At 40.3% G+C, this 26,475-nt stretch overlaps 1 protein-coding gene across 1 annotated transcript; it reads left to right on the top strand.

Annotated features, from left to right (window-relative positions):
* Positions 1–539: 539 nt before the first annotated feature.
* RWDD1 (RWD domain containing 1) lies at positions 540–20,536 on the top strand. Its single transcript, XM_055535108.1, has 7 exons — positions 540–825; positions 11,891–11,956; positions 14,134–14,264; positions 16,338–16,481; positions 17,171–17,303; positions 17,811–17,873; positions 20,239–20,536. Exons 1-7 carry the CDS (start codon positions 753–755, stop codon positions 20,358–20,360), a joined length of 732 nt encoding a protein of 243 aa, XP_055391083.1. The 5' UTR covers positions 540–752; the 3' UTR covers positions 20,361–20,536.
* The last annotated feature ends 5,939 nt before the right edge of the window (positions 20,537–26,475 follow it).

Here is a 26,475-nt window from a genome sequence, read left to right as displayed (position 1 = left end):
CATCCTGCCGCGTTCATTTTACAAATTCAAAAGATCTCAGGACTTTCACTTGCTTTCTCCCCCAGATCCACTCTGACTCGTTACTCGGAAGTTGGGCCGAGCTTCCTGGACCCGCCTGATGCACTACGAGAGCTGTTCCTCTGCCCACTGGATTCTACAGTCTTGTAGGATGCCGGAAACTTGGAGGTTCCAGAAACGTAGAAATCACCTGGGACACGCCATTAGTCAGCACTAGGACGTGGGCATCCGCCCTCTGGACGCTGCCACAGGGTCGCAACCCGGAGACCCGAAGCGATCAAGTGCAGGGACGCTCGAAGCGTCCCGCCTCCAGCTAGACAGTCCCTCCCCGGTACCCGAGGCTGGCCTTAAGACCAGACTAGTAGAGCAAGGATGCGGCGCTGAGGGCCTTCTCAGGTTCTGGTTCTGCAAAGCCCAGTAACCAATCCTTAGGTGTCTGTGGCAAATGCCAGACCAGGTGTTTTCCCCATCCCAGCAAGTCCCGAGCGGGCGTGGGACAGTCAGCCCAACGGCCAGGCCCGACGAGTCGAACGCGGAACTAGGGAGCAGGCGGAGGCCGGCGCAGGGCTGTTGATCAGCAGGCCCAGCCTGGCTGTGGGCCCCAGGCCTCTCTGCCTGGGACTCTGCGCCTGCGCCCGCCCGGCCCCTGCCTGCTCTCCCGGCACGGCCGCGGTCCAGGCTGCAGCACGCCGCCTGGGTATCTGGGCGATCCATGGGCTGCAGCGAGGGCCGCGATGACAGATTACGGCGAGGAGCAGCGCAACGAGCTGGAGGCTCTGGAGTCCATCTACCCTGACTCCTTCACAGGTGACTTCCACGGCCACAGGCCCGCAGCTACCCGGGGTGGAGTGGGACGGGCCGCTCCACGGCCCTCGACATCTCCGGCCAGGATGGAGAAGGGAACAGCCGGGCCGCGTGGCCACCTCGCTTGCCACTCTCTCCTCTAGCTCTTCTCTTGGAGTGATCAGACATTTACTAGTAACTCTACGGCTGTTCTGTCTTCGCTAATTCCTTGAAATCTGAAAGTCCGGGCGAGGCTAGCAAGGTCCCTGGAGTGGCAGGCCTGGAATTCAGTCAGGTGCACTTTGGTTTCTGTGTCGCTGCAGTCCATGGGGTGGCAAAGAGTCGGACACGACTGAGCGACTGAACGGACCTGAACTAACAGCAGCGCGAGGTTTAGTGAAATACACGAATGAAGGTTCTCCAAGTGGGAATAGTCTTTCCAGAGCCGCAGAAGTATCAGTTTTCACATTTTCACCATTATTCAGGCTGTTTTCTCATATTTGGTGTTTTAAAGTTTGTGGGATTCAGAATTCTCAAAGTTACCCAGGATCAGTTTTGAGAGTAGTCTTGTCCCTGAAGTTTGTCGTTTTTCTCTTCTCTCTTTTTTTTTATGTTCTGACATTCTGCAGATTGCCCAGTGAATGAGTTGGCTCAAATTTCAGGTCCACTGTAAGATCACAGGTAGTTAGACTTGTAGTAGGATATTAGACGTCATCTAGGAGAAGGAAATTGCAACCCACTCCAGTATTCTTGCCTGGAGATTCCCAGGGACAGACGAGCCTAGTGGGCTGCCGTCTATGGGGTCGCACAGAGTTGGACACGACTGAAGCGACTTAGCAGCAGCAGCGGCAGCCTGGCTTCCTCTTGCTAGAAGCAAGGTAGTGGAGGCTCGGGAAAGGCAAGCTGTTGGCTCTGGGTTGGCCAGCAAGTTAGTAGCAGGACTGGTAATAAGAGTTAGGTCTGGGACTGGGGTTCCACTCCAGCTGGTATGACGGGGAGCAGAAGGTTACTTGGTAAGTTGGGCTAATGTAAAATGGTAATGAGAAGTTCATTAGGTATATTTTCAAGGAAAAGAATTCTTCTGTAGTAAACCATCCTTCTGATGATTCTGAAAATGCTGCAAGATAAGCGTATCAATATGCCTTCTCTCACTTTACACTCAGGTTTTGAGAGGTGATCTAATAAAGCCAATATGAGCGAGTATAGCCTAGGTTTGTGGGACTTACCTTCCTTACCCCGTCATTGAGTGTTGTGCATAACTGACTGTCAGAATTCAGAGTGTAAGGTAATGTTATTTTAACTCATAAACTCCAACCCCTCTCCCTTGTCATTGTTTAGCTTAGTTTTCTTAGCTCTACCCTTTGATCACTGCTTGCAATGGTAGCAAATTTTGTTCTGCTTTGCCAACAGGCTTATGTCTCTCAGCTATCCCTGTATAGTTCCAGTCCTGTTCATGTTCTCTCTCACCAGCAGTTCAGCTGTGCTGTGAGGATGTTAAGGGGATGAGTGAAGAGGGGTTTGAGAGTGTCATTAACTGGGTGAGTGTGTATGGAGTCTGGCTCCCTTCTCTATCCTTGCTTATGTATCAATGTTTAAATAAAACAGAATATAGGGTCAGTTGTTGAATAGACTCTTAATCATGACATTTGGTCATTTCTGATACATTGGAAATGGGACAGGCATGAGCACAGCATAGGCAGACTTAAGAAAGCACAAGATGTGCTCTTCTCATTTCTTTGGACATTAAGATATATTCATTAAATATTGTGCTTATAAACATTTGTAAAAGTGATACATTTTAACCCTAAAATAATTGGATGGTTCTTTCAAATTGTATTAGGGTCTGATATAGTTGGGCATGTGAAATTCTTGTCAGATGCAAAAGTGCTTGAGAATTCTGAGCCAAGTTAATAAAAGAAAATTTGTGGATCTTGGACGCCTCAAGTATTCTGCAGTATCAGCTGAGCCCTTCTGTCTCTTAATTCCTATCAGCACCCCTACAGTTGCATTAAATAATTTAAAATGAGCTGTCCTGATTTATAGTTATTTAGGAACTTTGGTCAACTTCTGTGTGAAATCTCAAGGCAAAGGCAAGCGGACTTTGGAGTCATTTATTTCTGTGTTTGGTCTTTTGGAATCTTTTGAGGATTTGCAAGGTGTACTATTTTTTTTATAGCTTTCTTATGTGTTGATGATTTCGTACTTTAGTACTTTCATACCTGGTTTAAGAAAGAGAGCTTGTTTGTATTAGTTTGCCAAGGAACAATAACTGGTAGTTTTCAAATCTCATTTTGAATTTCATTGAATACTAGAGTTGGTAAGTGCTCAATTCTGTTGATGAAGTGTGTGTGTAGATATATATATAATTTTTAAAATAAATGATAGAGTGCTGACAGAGAAGCCTTTGTTAAGTACATCATGGCCCCCTTGTGGAGGCTGAGGAGGCACTGTTCATCCAGCCGTAGACCTAGGCACATAGACCTAACCTGACTTGAGAACTGATTTCCTGGCTATTTGCAGAGAACTTTTGGCCCAGTGTTGCATTTGTTGTGAATTCTAACAGATCATAATACAGTTTCTTCTTTGTGTCCATTCTGTAACTTGATTGCACACTAATCCAATCCTCCTAACAACTAGTCTTCTAAAATATACATGGATGCTCCTGATGCCACATCCTCCTTCAGAAGTGCTTCACTTGACAAGATCCTGCTACGATAGTTGAATTTGGTTATTTCCATTTCTATATCAAAGTCCCTGGCTATATATGGGGAGTTTTGTTGGATCAAATTGGTTAGCTTCAGGCTAGCCAAAAGTCAGGTTCCCTTAATTCTGTTTGACCTTACAAAGAGGGGTACGTAATCCTGTATTTGCTTGTGTTAGTACCTCTGAGTTAACAGCCGTGAGCTTAACAGTTAGAATTGCATTTAGACTCGGGGCAGAAGTCATCTTGTGAAAGCAGTTTTTCTAGGACAGTTGCTCTCTAAGACCCGTAGGGACTTCCTTTAATAGGCTTATGACTATACAGTGGAAGTGAGAAATAGGTTTAAGGGCCTAGATCTGATAGGTAGAGTGTCTGATGAACTATGGAATGAGGTTCATGACATCGTACAGGAGACAGGGATCAAGACCATTCCCATAGAAAAGAAATGCAAAAAAGCAAAATGGCTGTATGGGGAGGCCTTACAAATAGCTGTGAAAAGAAGAGAAGTGAAAAGCAAAGGAGAAAAGGAAAGATATAAACATCTGAATGCAGAGTTCCAAAGAATAGCAAGAAAAGATAAGAAAGCCTTCTTCAGCAATCAATGCAAAGAAATAGAGGAAAACAACAGAATGGAAAAGACTAGGGATCTCTTCAAGAAAATCAGAGATACCAAAGGAACATTTCATGCAAAGATGAGCTCAGTAAAGGACAGAAATGGTATGGACCTAACAGAAGCAGAAGATATTAAGAAGAGATGGCAAGAATACACAGAAGAACTGTACAAAAAAGAGCTTCACGACCCAGATAATCACGATGGTGTGATCACTGACCTAGAGCCAGACATCCTGGAATGTGAAGTCAAGTGGGCCTTAGAAAGCATCACTACAAACAAAGCTAGTGGAGGTGATAGAATTCCAGTTGAGCTATTCCAAATCCTGAAAGATGATGCTGTGAAAGTGCTGCACTCAATATGCCAGCAAATTTGGAAAACTCAGCAGTGGCCACAGGACTGGAAAAGGTCAGTTTTCATTCCAATCCCAAAGAAAGGCAATGCCAAAGAATGCTCAAACTACCGCACAATTGCACTCATCTCACAGGCTAGTAAAGTGATGCTCAAAATTCTCCAAGCCAGGCTTCAGCAATATGTGAACCGTGAACTTCCTGATGTTCAAGCTGGTTTTAGAAAAGGCAGAGGAACCAGAGATCAAATTGCCAACATCCACTGGATCATAGAAAATGCAAGAGAGTTCCAGAAAGACATCTATTTCTGCTTTATTGACTATGCCAAAGCCTTTGACTGTGTGGACCACAATAAACTGTGGAAAATTCTTCAAGAGATGGGAATACCAGACCACCTGATCTGCCTCTTGAGAAATTTATATGCAGGTCAGGAAGCAACAGTTAGAACTGGACATGGAACAACAAACTGGTTCCAAATAGGAAAAGGAGTTCATCAAGGCTGTATATTGTCACCCTGTTTATTTAACTTATATGCAGAGTACATCATGAGAAACGCTGGACTGGAAGAAACACAAGCTGGAATCAAGATTGCCAGGAGAAATATCAATAACCTCAGATATGCAGATGACACCACCCTTATGGCAGAAAGTGAAGAGGAACTCAAAAGCCTCTTGATGAAAGTGAAAGTGGAGAGTGAAAAAGTTGGCTTAAAGCTCAACATTCAGAAAAGGAAGATCATGGCATCCGGTCCCACCACTTCATGGGAAATAGATGGGGAAACAGTGGAAACAGTGTCAGACTTTATTTTTCTGGGCTCCAAAATCACTACAGATGGTGATTGCAGCCATGAAATTAAAAGATGCTTACTCCTTGGAAGGGAAGTTATGACCAACCTAGATAGCATATTCAAAAGCAGAGACATTACTTTGCCAACAAAGTTTCGTCTAGTCAAGGCTATGGTTTTTCCTGTGGTCATGTATGGATGTGAGAGTTGGACTGTGAAGAAGGCTGAGTGCCAAAGAATTGATGCTTTTGAACTGTGGTGTTGGAGAAGACTCCTGAGAGTCCCTTGGACTGCAAGGAGATCCAACCAGTCCATTCTGAAGGAGATCAGCCCTGGGATTTCTTTGGAAGGAATGATGCTGAAGCTGAAACTCCAGTACTTTGGCCACCTCATGTGAAGAGTTGATTCATTGGAAAAGACCCTGATGCTGGGAGGGATTGGGGGCAGGAGGAGAAGGGTACGACAGAGGATGAGATGGCTGGATGGCATCACTGACTCGATGGATGTGAGTCTTGGTGAACTCCGGGAGTTGGTGATGGACAGGGAGGCCTGGCGTGCTGCGATTCATGGGGTCGCACAGAGTCGGACATGACTGAGCGACTGATCTGATCTGATCTGGTTTTTTGTGGAAAACCTGTCATTTGTGTGCTCCTTTAGTGTACCTTTCAGCTACTACCTCCGTTTTCTCTGCTTTTGACAAAATTCTTAGTTTTGTGTAGTTTACCATCATCTGCCCCTGTGTCACCTAACACTTCTCCTGCCCCTCCACTGGTTCCTTGAACAGTGCCCAACAACTGTATTCTTTTTTTCAAAAGAATTTTGATCCACTCACAGTGGTGGATATCTGGTCTCTTGGTTGTTGTTTTTCAGTTGCTAAGTCATGTCTGACTCTTTGTGACTCTGACTCTTTGTGGCAGGCCTCCCTGTCCCTTGCTATCTCCCAGAGTTTGCCCAAGTTCAAGTCCATTGCATCGGTGATGCCATTCAACCATCTCATCCTCTGTCACCCTCTTCTCCTCCTGCCCTCAATCTTTCCCAGCATCAGGGTCTTTTCCAATTGGTCAGCTCTTCACATCAGGTGGCCACAGTATTGGAACTTCAGCTTCCACATCAGTCCTTCCAGTGAACACGTGGGGTTGATTTCCTTTAGGATTGACTGGTCTCTTTAGTGAAAGCTAATCTTTCCTCAACTTTCCTCAGCTCACAGTACAGTAGTAATGCATTGGAATAGGATTATCACTTCATGAGAACTCAGGAATAATTCATCTTTGCAAGTTCAATTAAGTAAGTTTCCCTATTTTAGTAACCTCCAAGCTTTGGAATATTATCCCTTTTCATTTTCTGCGGTTTTTTTTTTTTTTTTTTTTTTTCTAAATTAGGTTTAGCTATGACAGAAAACCCCAAATAGCTGGTTTTAAAAAGGTAAAAGTTTATTGCTCTTGCACATAAATGAGACTTGTGTAGCTCTAGTTCAAGATTTCTTCAGGGACCCAGTCTTCTTCCTAGTTCTCTGTCATCCCTAAGATGTAGTCTCACCCTCATGGTGAGGATGGCAGCATTCCTTTTCCAGGCAGTAGGATAGATTAAGAAATGAAGGGAGCTGGGAAAAAGAAGTAAAAGACAGCAGTTCCTTAAGGAAATTTCCTCAAAAACTATCAGAGGACTTACTTCCTTCTATCCCATTGGCTGTAACTCAGTCATTTGGTGAGACCTAACTGGAGGGAGGCTGGGAATGACAGTTTTTATTCTGGGTGGGCAGTACACTCAGTTGAAAATGGTGTAACTGAAAAAAGGGGAGAGTGGCTATTGCAGAAATTAGTATTGTTCTCCAAAATCTTTGTTCCTGATTCACCATTTTTTCTCTGTAATGGCAATTTGGTGCAGTGAGTATCAGCTCTCTGTCCTTGGACAAATCATATAACCTCTCTAAGCCTTCGCTTCCTTATCTATTTAATAAGGAATAATGTAAATGTGAAAGAGTTAGTTGCTCAGTTGTGTCCAACTCTTTGCAACCCCATGGACTGGATCCCACCAGGCTCTTCTGTCTGTGGAATTCTCCAGGCAAAAATACTGGAGTGGGTAGCTCTTCTCTCCTCCAGGGGACCTTCCACCAGGGGGCTTCCCAGATGGCGCAGGGGTAAAGAATCCATCTGCCAATGTAGGAGGTGAAGGAGACTCGGGTTTCCTCCCTGGATCGGAAAGATCCCTTGGAGGAGGAAATGGAAACCCGCTCCAGTATTCTCGCATGGAGAATCCCATAGACAGAGGAGCCTGGTGGGCTACAGTCCACGGGGTTGAAAAGCATTGGGCACAACTGAGCATGAGCACTGATACTAGTGTGGAAACTTCATAACTGTTAAACAAATATAAGATACCGGTTCCTGGAAATTTGCCATCTTAGTTGCTGCTGCTTCTGATACTTCTGATGGCTTCATAACTCCTGTCTTTATCAACAGACAGTTTTGATTTCTATTTCCTCCAGTTGCATGGGGTGATAGTCACAGCTTGGAAATGCCATCTTTAAAATTTTCGCCTCTGAAATTCCTCTTTCCATCCATAAACTTTGTAGCCCTGCAGTTCTTTCATTTCCAGGCTTTTACTGAACATGGCTTTCATCACAAAATCTCACAGATTGGTAGTTTATCAGCTTTTATCTTGTTCATCATGGTCAGGCAGTTCAGTGATGTTCTTGCTAGCGGTCCCCTGTCCTCATTTACCAAATGGTTTCCTCACTTACCAAATATTTACTGTCTGTACTGTTAGGAGCTCAGTCTCTTAGGCAAAGATATCACATAAGTAATTTACAACACCATGGGATGATTCTTTCATGGAGGTACATATAGAATGCAGCAGGAACTGAGGGAGAGGGGACTGAGTTGTTCTGGAGAGCTGAGGGGTCATGTGGAGCTATATAAACGAGACTGGGGGAGGGGGCACATGTGCAGACTTGTGACTCTGTGAGAGCCATGTGTGCAAAGGACAGGTAGTTGGGTATAGCTAGAATGTAGAGAGACACAGAAAATGAGGCCTGCCACGTATGCAGGGGCCAGATCACTAAGGGCCTTGTTAAGGGATTTAGGTGTGACCTTACAGGCTCCTTCTCCATGACCCTCACCCTAGCGCCCCAGACACACATGGCGCACTGGAGGTACTGCCTCGTCAGACCTGCATCCCTCGGTACTTAGGCTTCTCTTGAGGGTTGACCTGTCATGACTGCTTTTCTTTCAATCTCTGGAACTATTTCCTCCTCTTGCTTTTGTTCCCCGAGTTTAGGACTCCTTACACAGCTGATCTTGGCCCTTATTTCTCTCTCTGCTTTCTCTCTGGTGATTTCATTTAGTCAAATGGCTTTCCCTGTTACCTCTCTGTGGATGATCCCAAATTAAATTCCAGCCCAACTTTTTTCAGCGTCATTTGCCCGTTTCTGATTACTTGATATTTCCAGCTGAAAGTACCCTGTGTCCTTCAAATATGTCTGGTCTTTCATTTCTAGTCCTTGTTTTTGTTGGTGGTCCTGCCTGCAAATTCAGGTTGTCACCCATCACCATCTTCGATTTCTTCCTCTTCCCTGTTTCCATTGCTACCAGCCTAATTCAGAACCTCATTAACTTTGCTGAGACAATTTCAGTGGCTATCTAGTTTCCTCCTGCATCTAGTCTTATTTTTCTCCTTCTGTTTTATACACCGTTGCTAGATTTATCTTCCGTGTTTAGAAATAGAATTCTGACCTTATTACTACCACTAAAAAAAGCTATCACTATCCACACTAAACTTTCAGCTGTTTATTTTCAACCTGTTTTATTCACCACATACATCCACCAATGGAATAATTTCTAATTCCTTGTATGTTCCTTAAGCTCTCTTACCATTATACCCTTGCTGCCACGTTACTCTAACCTGCATTCCTTTTCTCCATCTGTACTTACAGAGTCGGAGAAGACAATGGCACCCCACTCCAGTACTCTTACCTGGAAAATCCCATGGACGGAGGAGCCTGGTGGGCTGCAGTCCAAGGGGTCGCTAAAAGTCAGACACGACTGAGCGACTTCACTTTCACTTTTCACTTTCACACACTGGAGAAGGAAATGGCAACCCACTCCAGTGTTCTTGCCTGGAGAATCCCAGGGATGGTGGAGCCTGGTGGGCTGCTGTCTATGGGATCGCACAGAGTATGCCTTAATCCACCACCTGGCTCCAATGACTTCCCTGGAATTTCTCAGCTGGAATTTTTTTTTTTTTTTCTTTTTAGGTGAAATTCTATACAGTTTATTTAGTCCTGCCAGTTGTATAGCTTTGGGCACATTATTTAAAAGCTTTTTATCCCTGTTTCCACATCTATAAAATTCGAATGATATATTTAATTGATTCTAAGACATCTTAACATTTAAACATCTTTGAAGTCTGAATTTGTTGTACAGTTGACTACATATCATAGTTTAGTTGGCAGTTCCTTTTTTCTTTCTTAGTGGTACATAAAGTAGGGTGCATCATATACTTGATGGCATCTTAAATTTGGTAAAATATGATAGTATAAAACCACCGTTTTGGTGTGAGAAATAAAGGATCTCTGTGTAAATGCATAGAAGAGCACAAGTGCAAAGTAACGCTCAATAAATGTTAGCTGTTATTGGTGTCAGATCAGATCAGGTCAGTCGCTCAGTCGTGTCCGACTCTCTGCGACCCCATGAATCGCAGCACGCCAGGCCTCCCTGTCCATCACCAACTCCCGGAGTTCACCCAGACTCACATCCATCGAGTCGGTGATGCCATCCAGTCATCTTATCCTCTGTCGTCCCCTGCTCCTCTTGCCCCCAATCCCTCCCAGCATCAGGGTCTTTTCCAGTGAATCAACTCTTCACATGAGGTGGCCAAAGTACTGGAGTTTCAGCTTTAGCATCATTCCCTCCAAAGAAATCCCAGGGCTGATCTCCTTCAGAATGGACTGGTTGGATCTCCTTGCAGTCCAAGGGACTCTCAAGAGTCTTCTCCAACACCACAGTTCAAAAGCATCAATTCTTCGGGGCTCAGCCTTCTTCACAGTCCAACTCTCACATCCGTACATGACCATAGGAAAAACCATAGCCTTGACTAGACGAACCTTTGTTGGCAAAGTAATGTCTCTGCTTTTGAATATGCCATCTAGGTTGGTCATAACTTTCCTTCCAAGGAGTAAGCATCTTTTAATTTCATGGCTGCAGTCACCATCTGTAGTTATTGGTGTAGGTTCCCCTAAATTACAGCCTCATTGAACCCTTATTTCTGTAGTTGCAGTGTTTATATTTCATGACATGTAAATGCTAAAGTTGGTTATGAAAAAAATGGGAATGAAATACATCTAATATATTTTACACACATTTGTTAGGAAAAAGAGGCAGGGCCAGTCATGTTATAAAAGCTTTACTACTATAATTGCCTTTTAGGGGCTTTTTCAACATAGGCTGGACAGCCTGAGACCTATTAAAATGTGTGTCCAGTGAGTCTTTTTTCCTTTCTGCCAAACCCTCTCTACTAGTCATAGGTGTTCATCATTGCTTCAGGTAGTTCCAAACTTCAATTAGAATGAGGGCATATGTCTTGAAAATTTTATCGATAATGAATATTTATGAAGACTTCAGAAGTTACTGAGTAGGAAAAGCTGAGTCCTTTTCATGGTGACGTCTTCAGGGAGCCCCTTATCAGAAAGAGGCTGCTGAGCTGTTACCAACCTTGGTAGGGTAGCGGTTAGTGCTTTCCAGGCCTGAAGTGAAGTGTAGACTTGTGGGCTCAGCAGTAGTTAAGGGTGGCTTGAATTTTCCTTTTTTAGTTTTCTGATGGTTCTAAATATGAGTTTTATTTGTTATTGTCTTTCTCTTTTTATTGTTTAGATCTTTCATCGAGCCAGAATTTATTGAGTTTCTAGATACTGCCTGGCACTGATCCAACAGTTCTCCGAGTTCTTACAGTATTCTTGTGGGGGAATAGATCATAAACAGATAAATAGTATCAGATAGACATCAGGCAGTAAAATAGCATATAAAGATTTCTTATTTACAAAAATGCTGATTGACATGTCTTGCTTAACAAATTGGAAGTAATTTGATATTTGAATTCATGGATAATTTTGTAATTCCGTGAAAGATGGTAGGTTTCAATAATTTGTGAAAGAGACAATGTGGGAGAAAGAGATAACTAGAAGATAGAAACTCTTACAAATTGATATTTACTGATTGTCATAGAGATTCTGAATTGTGTTTCAAAATATATAAGTAGAAAAATTAGTGATAATACTGAGTATTTATGGGTGGGTAGGTTCTGATGAGAAACATCAAACTTTTTTTTTTTTGCCATTTCATTTGGAAATTTTTTAGAATGTGACTTTCCATGTATGGGTGAAAATTTTGAATTAAAATATAAATTACTTAATTGATACAACTCCAAGAGAGTATCTGTTACAGGTGTTTTTTCCCAGATTTAAGAAAACCCTAGATTTAAATAGAAATTGATGGATGTTTTATCATCTGAACTGTTGCTATTAAGTCTGTATTTGTGGAAATGGAAATACAGGCTAGGGATCAGTTTCCAGAACTGGGAATTGGTATTTTGCTAATAAGGAAAAGCATGTGCTTTATGTTAATAACTTAACCTCTGTGTATATTTTCTTGCAGTATTATCAGAAAATCCACCCAGCTTCACCATTACTGTGACGTCTGAGGCTGGAGAAAATGATGAAAGTAAGTCTAATTAAAAATACTTTTGAATTTTCTACACTTCTCTCAGGAATTTTATTCCTTCTGCAGCCATTTAGCAGGCCATTGGATGTGTGGAGGTGCTAAGGTTCTGTTAAGAATTTAGTATGATTGTTAACATATTTCTAATAAATTACATAGTATTTACTATGTAATAATGACTTCTGGAGAAACAGAGAGGAAGTCAAGGAGATTTTCTGGCAGAAAAAGCTTAATTTTTAAAAGTGAAACAGAAATGTTAACAATATAGCGGGTAGAGAAAGGGGAGGAAATTTTTGTCAATAAGACTTTCTGCAAGCATAATGTAGTGGTTGTGTGGTTTTCCATGGCATGCCATCGACTTTTTCCTCATTGGATATTTAGATTGTTTACTAGACATTTGCTGTTATAAACTGGGCTGGATAAATACCTACCTGTATTTTCCCTCTGTCTTTTTAGATTGGATAGTGTACTGTTATTTAAATATGTATATACATAAAGCTAGATAAAAACCAATATTATGTAACTGTCAAACTAAGACAAATATACAAATTGAAATAAGGGAGCTATAAAATTAATAAGATCAAATTAATTTGGCACATGTTGGGAGAGGCGTATCTTAAGTTTATTTCTGCTTTGGTCAAGTTCAATTAATATTGTAATTTGATAAAAATGTTATATAAGTTGGCATTAACCCTGAGAAATTTTTTTTTTCCCTGTTAAGCTAGGCAACTAAAATTCTGTCATGAGTAGTCAGTTACACCAATTTTAGTGATATCACTTGATAATTCTAAATCTGTCTTATAGAATTGAAAATGAGGTTAATACTGATATTACTGAAATCTGAAATAAAGAGATATTGGATACAGTTATTAACATATTTATATAGATGGATTTTATTTATATGTATAAAGTCTCAATTACACATGAGGATCCTTTGACATTTTGTTTAAAAGACTATATGCATAGAGAGATACTTTAAAGTATCCTTTTAATAGTACTTTTAAGATACTTTAAAGATACCAAAATGGTAACAGTGATCTCTTTCTGAGGATGGGATCATTATTGATTTTGTTTTTCCTTTAATATATTGCTAAATTTTATGTAATGAATTTCTGTTATATCATATAGTGGAATCACTAAACTAAAAAAAAAAAAAGAAAACTTGTGCTAGCAATAAAATTTAGAAACATGTTAATTAAAAAAGAAAGAAAATGCCAAGAGACACTATGTATTTCTTACCTGACATTCAATCTTATATCCATAGATTCATAAAATTCTTTGTTGACATCATACACAAAAATACCAAGCCAGCAGATTTTGAGATGGTTTTTTTTTTTTTTCCATTCCCATGGAGAGAAATGTAGATCTTAGTTCAAATCATCAAAAGCAGGAGGTTTTAATAATTAAAATATGAGTTACAGGAAATGGAGATAAAGGGTCTTGTTGACAAATAGGTTTTAACAAAAAATATTTACCACTACTGCTCTGTTTTAGATTGCCTGGCAAAACTGAGAATTCATCAGACTAGGTAGCAGAGAGATACTTCCCACTTATGTGCCTTTAAGAGTGTCACACCTATACTGATGTCCTATCTGTGAACTGGCACAGGCCAAAGACTGAGGCAGAATGTCAGTGAGTCAGGTTAAAAGTTTCTCAGACAACCTCTCAAACTGTCCAGTTTACAGCCGTGTCCTCCAGCAGTCCCTCAGCAATGCTCTGCTGGCATTGTGCAGATACAAGTATGGACTCTGGAGCTAAAGTCAGGTCTCCTGCACTGGACGCCGGCTCTGGGAGAGGCCTGGAACTGAGCCTAAGCGGGTGCTTTTCTGTGTGTCATGTTCAGTGCCTTTTGTTCATCGTAAGGAGGGCTTTAAAAGGAGTGTCTTCTTCATCCTCTTCTGACATGCAGTAAGATAAAATACTCATAAGTAGCAAATGTATTTCAGGGGTTAGATGTGATCTTTGGTATCCCTGTGATTTGTTTTTACCTATATTTGTGGTATATGTTATGTATGTTAATGATTATCTGGTCTCATAGTAACCTTGTTTTCCTTTTGTAGGAGAATCTTTTGTGCTACTTTTCATTGACACATTGTAAATTAATTACTAATTCAACAAAGATTTTGACCTCTCTCTACATTTTAAGGTATTTGTATTAATCTCTTCTCTTATGTCTTTAGCTGTCCAGACAACCCTCAAGTTTACATACAGTGAAAAATACCCAGATGAAGCTCCCCTTTATGAAATATTCGCCCAGTTAAATCTAGAAGATAATGATGTAGCAGACATTTTAAAATTATTAGCATTACAGGTAAGGAAATAACACGTTTTGTAGTGGCATTATTTTATTGGCCTTAAATATTATACATTACTCTTGAGTCAGAAAATTAAATATGTATAATGAGTGTACTGAACAAGCAGAATTCATGATGTATGTGTATACACACACACACACACACACACATTCACAAAGCATCTTTATTATTGTTCCCTCCCATACCTTTAAAATTTGAATAAGAGAAGTTCTCCCTATACCCTTGTTTGAAACTCAAAAAAAAGTACAGCTCCTAAGCCCTCTGATCTGTTGCAGTCTAGTTACCTGCAATTTGGTGAGAGGAGTGGTGATTGATTTTTTTCTTTCCTATCTCTCCTGCTCCCTAAACTTATGAACAGCAGTAATGGTTAATGACCCTTCCAAGAGCAGGTGTTTACTTGGAAGAAAAAATGGGTATTGGAAAGTTCTTACCTGGCTAGTTCTCTGATGGGTCAGGCTAGTCACAGTCTAAGCGTGGTGGATATTTAAAGCTCTCTTTTACTTGGGTAGAGTTTTCATGGATTCTTCACAGTAGAGAGTAGGGAGGGCAAATAAAATGTTACTCCACCGTCTTAAAAGCAGAAGTCCTAGTTTTATTTGTTTTTCTAAGAAGAACTGACAGAAAACGTCTCCACTGTAAATATGATTGGTATATTTCAAGAACTGTGGGTGCTCTCACTGTTGACCTTTTAAAAATATCTGGAGCTGTTAGAGAATGAGGAGGGAAAGAAGATATATCAGACATTAATTTATGCTGATTCTAGGTCCTGTTGACTTCATTACCCAGTGTGAAGTCATATTATTTCTATATCATTTGGTTTAAAGTGGTTCATTTGGAAACATTGTAGAAAACTGTGTTCAGTCACTCATGTATTAATCTAAATCTCTTGATCTGAGTGATTTTTGTTAATATGCATTTTATATTTTATTTATATTCAAACTCCTTTCTTTTAAAAATTAAGTTTTCATTTCTGATACTTACCTGAGATCAGAGGTATTTAGGGCATATTTGTATCTTTTTTCTTAGTTGTATTCGTTTTTAGTTATCAAAATACTTTATATTACAAAAATGCTCAGAAAATACAGAAAACAATGAAGAAGAAACTAAAGATTATTCTTAATCTCACCAGTCAGGTATAACTGCTTATTAACACTTGGTGTGAATTCAGAAAACTTTCTCCTGAAGTAGCTAGCAGTGTCTAGCATGTTATCATCATTTTGGTTCTTTGGGGATGTTTTGAGAACTGTGACACTAACCTGAAGGCAAAAGGATTTTCTAACATAATAACAATGTAGATACTTTTATGATTTATCTTTATGTATCTTTTTTTCTTTCTTTTTGTAATGATTTAAAGCTAAAATGATGACTATATGCTGGAGAACTGATGTTAGCTACTGTAGAAAAAGGTTTTCTGAATTCTCCCTACATATATGATTATTACAGAGAATCTATTGAAATACCTGTTTTCAATTGAATATAGCAAATTATAAGACTTTTAAAATTTAAGATGTTGTATATGGGCTTCCCTGGTGGCTCAGCTGGTAAAGAATCTGCCTGCAATGTGGGAAACCTGGGTTGGGAAAATTCCCTGGGGAAGGAAAAGGCTACCCACTCCGGTACTCTTGCCTGGAGAATTCCAAGGACTGTATAGCCCATGGGGTCACAAAGAGTCGGACACAACTGAGTGACTTTCACTTCACTTCACTTTGTGTATATACACACACACACACACACACACATCAATTCAGTTCAGTTCAGTTGCTCAGCTGTGTCCAGCTCTTTGCGACCCCATGGGCTGCAGCACGCCAGGGTTCCCTGTTCGTCAGCAACTCCCAGAGCTTGCTCAGACTCATGTCCATTGAGTTGGTGATGCCATCCGACCGTCTCATCCTCTGTCGTAAATGATCCAAGTCTGAACTTACGGTGTAACTGAATTAGTGATCATATTATAAGTGTATGAGTGTAGTGATTGTGCTGAAACACCTCCCGCCCACCACTGGTTGGTTGTTTTTATTTTTCTGAGAATTATGTTTCTAACTACAACCTGTTTTTCTTTTCTGGTTACATAGGCAGAAGAAAACCTTGGTGTGGTGATGATCTTCACCTTAGTGACAGCTGTGCAAGAAAAATTAAATGCAATAGTAGATCAAATAAAGACCAGAAGAGAAGAAGAAAAGAAACAAAAAGAAAAAGAAGCAGAAGAAGCCGAAAAGGTATATTTAAAAGTCATATTTTCCTTCATTATTCTTTAAATCTGTCATTTGGGGGTTTTTTTGTTTTGTTTTGGAGATTTCAGTAATTTGAGAGGAAATCACAAAAAGAAGCACAAGTGAAATTTAATAAAGCTTTACTAAGTAAAATTTTAGAAGGGCCCTCATTTACTTGGTGGGAATCGCACAATAATGATCAATCAGTTGGTTAAAGGTTAATAAAGTGCATGCAGGTAAAATCAAGAAATATAAATTATTTCACTTACAGTATAAAGTTTAGAATTATAAAGCTCCTATCAGAATAATTTAAATATTTACTGAATTTAAAGAAAACCTTAGATTCTAAAATGAAGTAAAAAAGGTAAGCAAGGATGTCAGTGTTATGAATTGATGTATATTTAAACATATTGACAATAGCAACTTTCTTCTTAATTGTGAATAACAATGGGAACACCACACATATTATCTTTGGTTTTTTGTAATAATATAAAAACAGACTTTTCTAGAGTAAATTGCCAAAACCAATGAGAGTAGCCAGTGCAGATAGAAATTAGACTAAATATTATGGACTTGAAGCCATTTTTCTCTTTGCTTCCTCTCAGTGGCTGTGTTCATTAGTCTAGAAGTTCATTAGGCTTTATTTTCTAACTGTTGTTTCATTTATCTGGTGACGTGTTTTTTTCTTTCCTAAGCAATTATTCCATGGTACTCCTGTTACAATTGAGAATTTCTTAAATTGGAAGGCCAAGTTTGATGCAGAACTCTTGGAAATTAAAAAGAAACGGATGAAGGAAGAAGAGCAAGCAGGAAAAAATAAATTAAGTGGTATGACACCACCTCCCACCCAATATCCTGTTCCCTTTAAGCCCTCCTATATTACTTCTTGTATAGCAAGAGGATCATTTGAATAGATTTCTGTAAGAAAATAATATACTTAGGCATATAGGGCAAAAAGAGAGTGTTATCACCATATGATGTTTCTTCACACATAATTATCATTAATTTTATGGCTTATCTTTCATCTATTGCAAAGGATAGATCTTCAGATAACAGCTGCCAAGACTTTTAGGATTACAAGGCTTAAGAGTGGTGGAATCAAACCCATTTGTTTTTCTGGGACAAGGCTTTCACGTGTTTCATTTTAATGCCAATACATTTCATATGCCTTTTAGCTATTTACTGAGTTCATACATTTATTGAAATTCAAATAAAAATGGGTTTTCAGATTTTTTATATCTTTAACTTTTTAAAATTATTACACCTTTTAAAGGTATTGTAGGGAAGATGGAGAAAAACTATACCATTCTAATTAAATATGTTTATTTCTTTTAGGGAGACAGCTATTTGAAACAGATCATAATCTTGACACATCTGATATCCAGTTCTTGGAAGATGGTAAGATAATACTAGAATTCCATATGTACATAATGTGCTGTTTTTAATATTAAACCATGAAAATCATAGTGATAACTTAATGTAAATTTTCCTCCAAAGGCTCTAAAGAATCACACTTTGAAGAATAAATTCTAATGTTTAATCAGGTTATACATTAAACTATGGAGAGTGTATTTTTAAAAAGTTTTGTAAAAGGAAAATCAAAGATAGCAATAGGAAACAATATGATCACCTTTGCCTCTAACACTTGGTAAACCAGGTCACTGTGACTCAGATCACCTATTTTCCTCAAAGTTATAGTGTCACAAATCTACGGGAACTGTAATCCGTGGTCTGTCACGGAGCTTTATAAAAGCTGCAAACCTGGAACTAACCAAAAGTCTTATATTTCACACCACTCTTACTGTCTTTGGAACATCTGGCTCTTTCCTCGTGCTTTCCTTCTCTTTTTTATCCTAACCCTTATCCTCTTGCTGTCTTCATCTATTCATTTCCATCCACCCACAAATATCTATTGCATCCCTGCTATAAGCTTGGCACTGTCCTGGGCACTGAGGATACAGCAGAGAACACTTCGGATAAGTCCCTTGCCCTCACGGAGCTGGAGGCCAGTGAGCATCTCTTAAATGTAGAGCTCCTTACTCAGCCACCCTCCAGTAGCTCCCCGAGTTCCGTACTCCATCATCCTTCTGTCATGCCCATCGCTCCTGCTGGGATCCTCTAGCATCTGGCCTTTTGAACTTATTCCTGGACTACCTTTTGGAGACAGGAAGAAGGTTAAGTATCAAATGTTTTTTTATTTTTATTTTATTTATTTATTTAAATTTTATTTTATTTTTAAACCTCACTGTATTAGTTTTGCCAAACATCAAAACGAATCCGCCACAGGTATACAGTCTTTTTAAAAAAGTTTTACTGTCTTTACTCATTTTTGACTCTTTTTTCCTGTTTGGTGGATCAAGTATCTCTTTATAGCCAATAACTTATCAAAAGTGCTCTGTTGATTCTGCCTCTGAAACGTCTTTTCGACTCTTTCCTCGTGATTTGAAAATTTGTTATTTTTCAACTGGACTTCAGTAGGAGCTTCATTATTTCCCTCCTCAGTCTCTTCCTCGTAGTGCCCTTACCTACCTTGTAGCTACCACCTCTGAGGCAGTATTTCTAAAACCCATGTTTAATTGTGCCGTTTCTTCCTTTAAAATCCTCTGGTGGTTCTCTGCTGCTTAGAGGAAGGGGTTGACCTAATTTGATCCCTTGATTTGGCCTTCATCTGTGTTATTTTCAGATGTTTTTCTTCATGAATCTTGTGTTCCGCTTTTGCATAATGTTCTACCTAGAATCGCTTCATCCTGGCTCCTTTTCTTCTGGGTAGTTTCAAATTTTTCGTGAAGATATTTCAGATGTCATCTGCTCTGTGAAGGCTTCACTACTTCCTCTCCCAGGCCTAGTCAATTACTCTTTGGCCTGAGCATACCAAATTGTATTTTATTACTGAACTGCTTTTAGGCTTCATGAAGCAGGGTTTCTTCTCACTGAGTTGAATGTCAGTGGACTAGAGTCTGAGAGGGAAAGAAGGTGAACAATGTTCAGTGGTTTAAGAGTACTGTAATATCCTACTTATGTGTACTACAGACAGACTGAAGAATGAAGCTATTTCATGCAAAGCCTGAGTATTGCTTCCGGTAGGGCTTAAACATTTGGAATCTTGGAAAGGCATGCCACTGGTTACAGGAGAGGTGGATGAGAGTGAAGAGCAAAATAAATTTGTCAGCTGATTATATGTATGCTGCTGCTGCTGCTGCTAAGTCGCTTCAGTCGTGTCCGACTCTGTGCGACCCCATAGACCGCAGCCCAACAGGCTCCCCCGTCCCTGGGATTCTCCAGGCAAGAACACTGGAGTGGGTTGCCATTTCCTTCTCCAATACATGAAAGTGGAAAGTGAAAGGGAAGTCGCTCAGTCGTGTCTGACTCTTAGCGATAGTTGAGCTTTAATGATGTATATACATATCTTCAGCACGGAAAGAGATGAACTCTTGGTACAGGTCTCCTGGTCAGTGATAATCAACTTTGTATCATCGGTGTCTCTAGCTTACAACATGCCATATCATAAATAATTCATTCTAGGAAGGCCTTTTTGGTATTGGGTCTTTTTAGACTATGAACTGGAAGCCTGAAGATGCTGTTGAGATGTGTGAGTCTCTGCTGACCAGTGCAGATCATCACTGGTGTGATTTGCAGTAGGAGTTCAGGATTTTGTCACGTGCACTACAGCTGCATGTTTAAGAAGCCTGTTTGGTCCTGCCAATGGGTTGTATCTTTTATTTCTGAGTGTAGAACTGAAGGGGAAATCTTCTATCTTTTGCAGCTGGAAACAACGTGGAGGTAGATGAGTCTTTGTTCCAGGAAATGGATGACTTGGAGCTGGAGGACGATGATGATGATCCAGACTACAATCCTGCTGACCGGGAGAGTGACTTGACCGACTGATGGACTATTCCCATCTGCAGAGAGGCTTGACTGCCACAGCATCTGTGGCTATGCTGAGAGGGTGTTGATTTTCCTTTCTTTTTTCTAAGAAAAAAATAATTTTCAGGAGAATATTCTTCTGATGGCTTTCATCATTGAACTTAATAAATTGATCTTAAAAATTTCAAATATTAAAATGTTCACTTCCTTTATTGGTGGGAAGAAGGTCAAATGTTTATAAAGTCATTTAGTGTTGGAAAGAGATCCTGCCAAAAACACTCAGGCTGGAAGATGTGCCATTGCTGAACACAAGTGTGTGTTTATGTACAAGGAATTGGAGTAGGAATTTCTGTGTGGAGATAGTGGTGACTTTCAAACTCTAAGGGTTTTCATTCATATAAAACATTAGAAGACTGAGTGAGCAGGGCATTAAACCTGAATTCTAGCCTTCAGACATGATAAATTTAAGTCTTAAAACCAGAAGCCCATATAACAGGAGTAAAATGGACTTTAGTCCTATAATAATACCTGAATCAGAATCATCTTTGGAGTTACGGAAGAGTACACTGCTAGACCATTCTCAGTGAAGCTTAGTAAACTCTGAGCCTCAATCCGAGCGTTACGAGTGAGGTCTCGTGCCAGAGATGCAGAGGCCGTGCCGCACACTCCTGATGAAGAGCCGCTGCCTGCACTTGTCAGGCCTGTACACTGTGACTTCCCAACTTCTCTAACTGACAGTCTGAAGGGATCTGAATCCATGGGATTGTTCACTGCACACGTTCACATTCATGCACACGAGACCTTCATGATAATATGGAATGATTGACTTGGGGGCTCTAGGCAGGAGAGCCAGGCTTCATGCAAGTTATCCAGTCTCTGCTGTTTTGGAGTATTGACTCTTAACCCCAACAGGAAAGCACTTGTGCTATTACAAATGGCTGTCTGTGTTCAAAAGTACAAGAACTGAATACCCACAGAGCGGCAGTATCCATGTTTATTTTTAAAGTCAGGCTTTATGATTAAAGTTAAGACAAAAGCATCATTGAAGAATTTAATACTCATCACCTACCTTGATCTTGAACAATAAAAAGAAATAGTAGTAATATTCAGTATTTCTATGCAAAGAGAAGTCCAAAAGTTTGTTATGTGAGATTTTACTTTTCCTAAGGTGAAATCCTTTCTGTAGCTGGTCAGTTGCTTAAGAACCTGAAGGAGTGGTTCGATTAAGGTTAAGAAAAGCAGTGGTGAGCCGTGTAGCATGAGGTCAATAAAGACTTGACCTTGAAGCGTAAAGAATGGTTACACTTGCCCCTCATTTAAGTCTATGTTTCATACCTTTTCTACAGGTATCGAATATGCACCTTTGTCATTTCAAATGTAGGCAGAACCCAATGAAATGGAAATGAAGACAACCTGGTTAGTTCTAATGATACTCCCACATATGTTCATCTGCATAAAAATACACTGTTGACTTTGTATTCTGGGAATTAAGCAAAGACTGCTTCTCAAACTGAAGCACACATAATTGCAAGATGTGTAACAGCGTGTGTGCGTGCTAAGTTGCTTCAGTCGTGTCCGACTCTGAGACCCTAGGGACTGCAGTCCACCAGAATCCTCTGTCCATAGGATTCTCCAGGCAAGAATACTGGAGCGGGTTGCCATGCCCTCCTCCAGGGGATCTTCCCAACCCAGGGATTGAACCCTTAGGTCTCTTAGTTCTCTTGACTTGGTAGGCGGGTTCTTTACCACTAGTGCTACCTGGGAAGCCCCACCCAGTAACAGCATGACTGGCTGGTGTTAGAAGCAATAATTGGCTCGTCTTGAATTACCAGTTTTGCTCTTGAATCAGGGAAAATTGTTTCAGTTTTTAACTTGTGTTAAATGGTATACAGTATTACTAGGTGAAACACCTACACAAGTATTTGTGTTCGTTGCTGTATCCCTGGAACAATGGCACTGAGTAGGCACCTGATTATTGAGTGAATGAATTATGGAATAGAATGCAAGATGACTATGCATTTTAAAGATAAAATACAAGATTTCAAAGAAATGTTCTGTTTGCTGTCTGCAGCTTTGAATAATGCTTCTAGTTTCCACTTCACATTCTTTGATGCCCTAGGAAAAACAGTGGGTAAATACTAATTAAACACGTCTAAAAGATTACATGAACATTTCCTAGTTGAGGTAAATCTAAGAGAGATGTCAATAACATCTCTTATGAGTGAAAAGGATGAGGTCATTGATTGTAGTGGGACAAACTCCCAAGATACATGTGCCAAGGAGTAAAGCAATGCATTCTTGGATTCCAGAAGAAAGGAAATTGTGGGTTTTCAATATTTATGTGCTAGCCAGTTAAGTGCTATGAAGCTACAAACAGTAGGTAAACTAGTTCAAGTAGCTCCCAGTGGTAGTCTTTCAGAGAACGCACATGGCAGGCAGCAAAGTTAGGGATTGTATGATTATAAATGAGTCACACATTTCAAGAACTAGGAGTAATTTCAGACCATTGATTTCTAAAGAGACAGGGAAAGTTTTCCACAAATGACACATGAAGTGTGAATTCCTATAAACAGGTAAGTGTGAAGGACACTAGCTTGCTTGCTGCTTTAGGACCTGTGTCAGGGTAACAGAGATGACAGAATGTTGCCCAAAGGTCTCTTTCTCGTGTCACCTTTGTTGGGCAAACTCATCAAAGGACTTGGAAAGAAAGAGGGTGGGTTGGATTCCAAATGTACTAAGTCTCTTCCATTAATTAAGATGGGAAAATGCTAGGGAAGGTTCAAGAATATTATAAAGGGTTATCAAAAATTTTGACAGCGCTGTGGAGAGCCATAATGGCACCTGAGGTAAAAGGAAAAATTCATCAGCTACCCAGTTAACATTAATGAATTTTACAGCAGGTATTATAAATCACAACTCAATTTAAACAAACAAGTATTATGAAAAAAGACCCCCTCCCCCTGAGGATATGGGGGATGATAGGGCTGAAAGTATTTTGTCTAGGACATAAACTCCCCCTAGCTCTTATATAAAGGATGAAGAAGGGATAATAGAACCTGACCTGGAGTAGGGGGATAAGCAGGCTCCGAGGAGAAGGAACTCAAGACCTCAGGCAAAGCAGGTCCATGGTCACCATCAGTAGCTGCCAGTTTCACGCAGCATACAACTATGCTGGAGGCCCTGGTGGAAGGAGAGACGTCTCCCCAGGGTCTGCAGAGCTTGAGAAGACAGAACACAGGCCGGACTAGCTGAGCCCCGCCCCACCCCCCCACCGCCAACCCCGAAAATGCAGACACTCAGCTTCTTCTGTGTCATATTCCCTTTTGAGGAGAATAGGATGCAAGACATGTTAGGAGGGGAGAAACAGCCCTGACAGAGAATTTTAATTGTCTTAATTAAATTTACCTCAAATCCATGTTCAACACTCGAGGAGATATAATCTTATAGTTTTATTACTTATTTATTTTGTTGGCAGGAAGGTGGATTTGAGAATAAGATGAATTGGTATAGAAAACAGAAAATATTTATTACTTATTTCAAAAGTACTTAAGCATGGAGTGTAATTCAATTTTGTTAGAGGAGAATTAAATTGAGGTAATATAATTAAAGCCTTGTCTTGTATACGACTCACTGCTAGGAGGCAGTTTCAAGGTAGCAAGTAGTTTAGCTAATAAATAAGCATGGATTATACTCTATTAAAAGTCCCCGTGGGTATGGAAATCATGCCAATCTTGCAGTTAGGCTTCAAGAACATTAAGTTCTAGCAATATAAAAAGACAGCAGTGCTTATGTTGTAGCAAGTGAGAGGAGTTTCTTTTTTTTAATTCATATTTTTATGATAAAAAATAAACAAGGATAAGCATATGCCAAAGCATGGTTATGAACAGAGGAGTAAAATTTTTGTGAATTTTACTCTGGGTTACTATATGATACAAATACATTACTACCGTTTCATAAGAAATTTTTGTTCATAATAGAGCCCTAATTGTTAAGCACACTGTATTACTGAGATTGCTTGTTTACTCTGTAAATGGTATTAAATTTAAATGCTTCTTTTGATTATGAAAAGGCCTGTATCCTATCTATAAACCAAATTGAGTAAATTGTCTTGAAAATTCTGGTTAACTGGTGCCATCTAGTGGTGAAGGAATCTATTGCTTTTTAATCACCAGTGTTTTGGGACCGCAGTGGCTGGCTCCAGGGACAAAGCAGGCAAAAATCAAAACTAAACAAACAAAAAATAGGCAGTCATCCCCTACGCGTGACCACAATTGTTCAAGTTTTGTGTCCCCTCCACAAAATTTCTGCTTTTGTTTACTCCTTGGTATCTTCGTCTAGTTGCGTGTTTTTAAATTCACTTGTCCAGAGGGTTTATAGATATTTGAAAGATGGGCGAAGGGAATTAATGCCACCATCCTGCAACCAGAACTTGAGTGATAGGGTTTTGATTCTAGAATTTTATGGTCCTTTGAGTGAATTTGATGGGCTTTAAACTCCTCTGGATTGGATTGATATCACACAGAATTCTGTTTCCCAGATAGGTTTCTCTCTCGCTTCTTGCATGAATAATATTTTTATACAGTAAAAAAGGCACCTATAGTTGTTCCTTGAAATGTGGCCTGTCTTAGGTTCCCTGCCTAAATTTTCCTGCATCCCCGTTTTTCCCAGGAAATGACTGTACTGCATTTAAACCTTAAATCAGCTCCCACTTAGAAAAAAATTTCAAAAAGATTTTTTTTTTCCCAACTCTCAATCACACCCATTGAAATAAAGAACCCACAGAATGACATCAGCATCTTCGTGGCATAAGATATTCACTTTCTCCTTTCCTTTGATTTAAAACTAATTGGATATGTATAAGCAAACAAAAGTGCCTCAGTGCAGAGCACTAGGACGGCTGGGAGACACATCCATTGTCTGCATCTGAAAGGGAATGGATTGGACCTCAGAGGAGACTAGGGGGCCATGAGTATCACAGCTGCTGTGGAGGGAAGGGGCGGTCGTGGCCTCTCTAGCAGAGGAGGTGGAAAGGGAAGTGTTTAGTGAAAATCTGTCTGCCTGCTCAGGTATAGCTGGAGAGACCTGCTGCTCTCCAGGAGCACCTGGATCTGTGAAGCAAACTCTGATGTAGGAGGGAAAGGAAAGGGAAGAAAACAGACAAAGGGAATAAGAGGATCACATTTCCTGTTGTCCACTCCATGATCTCAGCAGGAAGACAACTCAGTCCCCTGGGATTCCCTACTGGGCTGCGAACACAGCCAAAGCCCCAGGTCCCATGCACATACCTCCCCACTCTGCTACCAGCTTCTTTTTAGGCCACAATTTTTAGGGTCACTCCCAACTTTTTTGCAAGTCAGATCCACTCAGAGAAACCAAAAATTTGTGCTAAGAGCCATCTCCTGGAAAACAAAAAAAAAGGTTTCTGTCAATCTGTTGAACTGTTGAATCAAGGTAAACACAATCTTCCCTAAATAAGAAAGGCATTTGCCCTTTCAAATGAGATATTTATCACATGTTATGAAATAGCATAGTAATACAGTATCACAGGAAGAAAATGGCAATTCTTAAGCAAAGGAACTGAAAGACACATAATATTGCAATATAACTGATAAAGAATGTAAATGGCTGTTAGGAAGAAATTCAACAAGGTACAAGATAACTCAGAAAGACAATTCAAAGAACTTAGGAATAAAATTAATTCTATGGAGCCTGTTTCTCCAGTTTCGTCATTAGCCTTGACTAATTCAGCAGCCTTCTTCCTCGCAATGATCACTAATGTCTCTACTTTTGTGCATGTTCATGTGTTTTATCCCCATTTTACAAAAATCTTGGCTTCTTAGGTGTCAATCCCATGTCAGCAGGTAAGGAATTTGCTGCAATGCAGGAGACCCCGGTTTGATTTCTGGGTCAGGAAGTTCCCCTGGAAAAGGGAAAGGCTACCCACTCCAGTATTCTTGGGCTTCCCTGGTGGCTCAGATGGCAAAGAATACACCTGCAGTACGAGAGACCTGGGTTTGATCCCTGGTTGGGAAGATCCCCTGGAGGAGAGAGTGGCAATCCACTCCAGTATTCTTGCCTGGAGAATCCCCATGGACAGAGGAACCTGGTGGGCTATAGTCCATGTGGTCGCAAAGAG

This window comes from Bubalus kerabau, chromosome 9 (genome assembly GCF_029407905.1).
Source record: "Bubalus kerabau isolate K-KA32 ecotype Philippines breed swamp buffalo chromosome 9, PCC_UOA_SB_1v2, whole genome shotgun sequence".
NCBI classification, from domain to species: Eukaryota; Metazoa; Chordata; class Mammalia; order Artiodactyla; family Bovidae; genus Bubalus; species Bubalus kerabau.
This window is presented reverse-complemented; position numbering and strand designations above follow the sequence as displayed.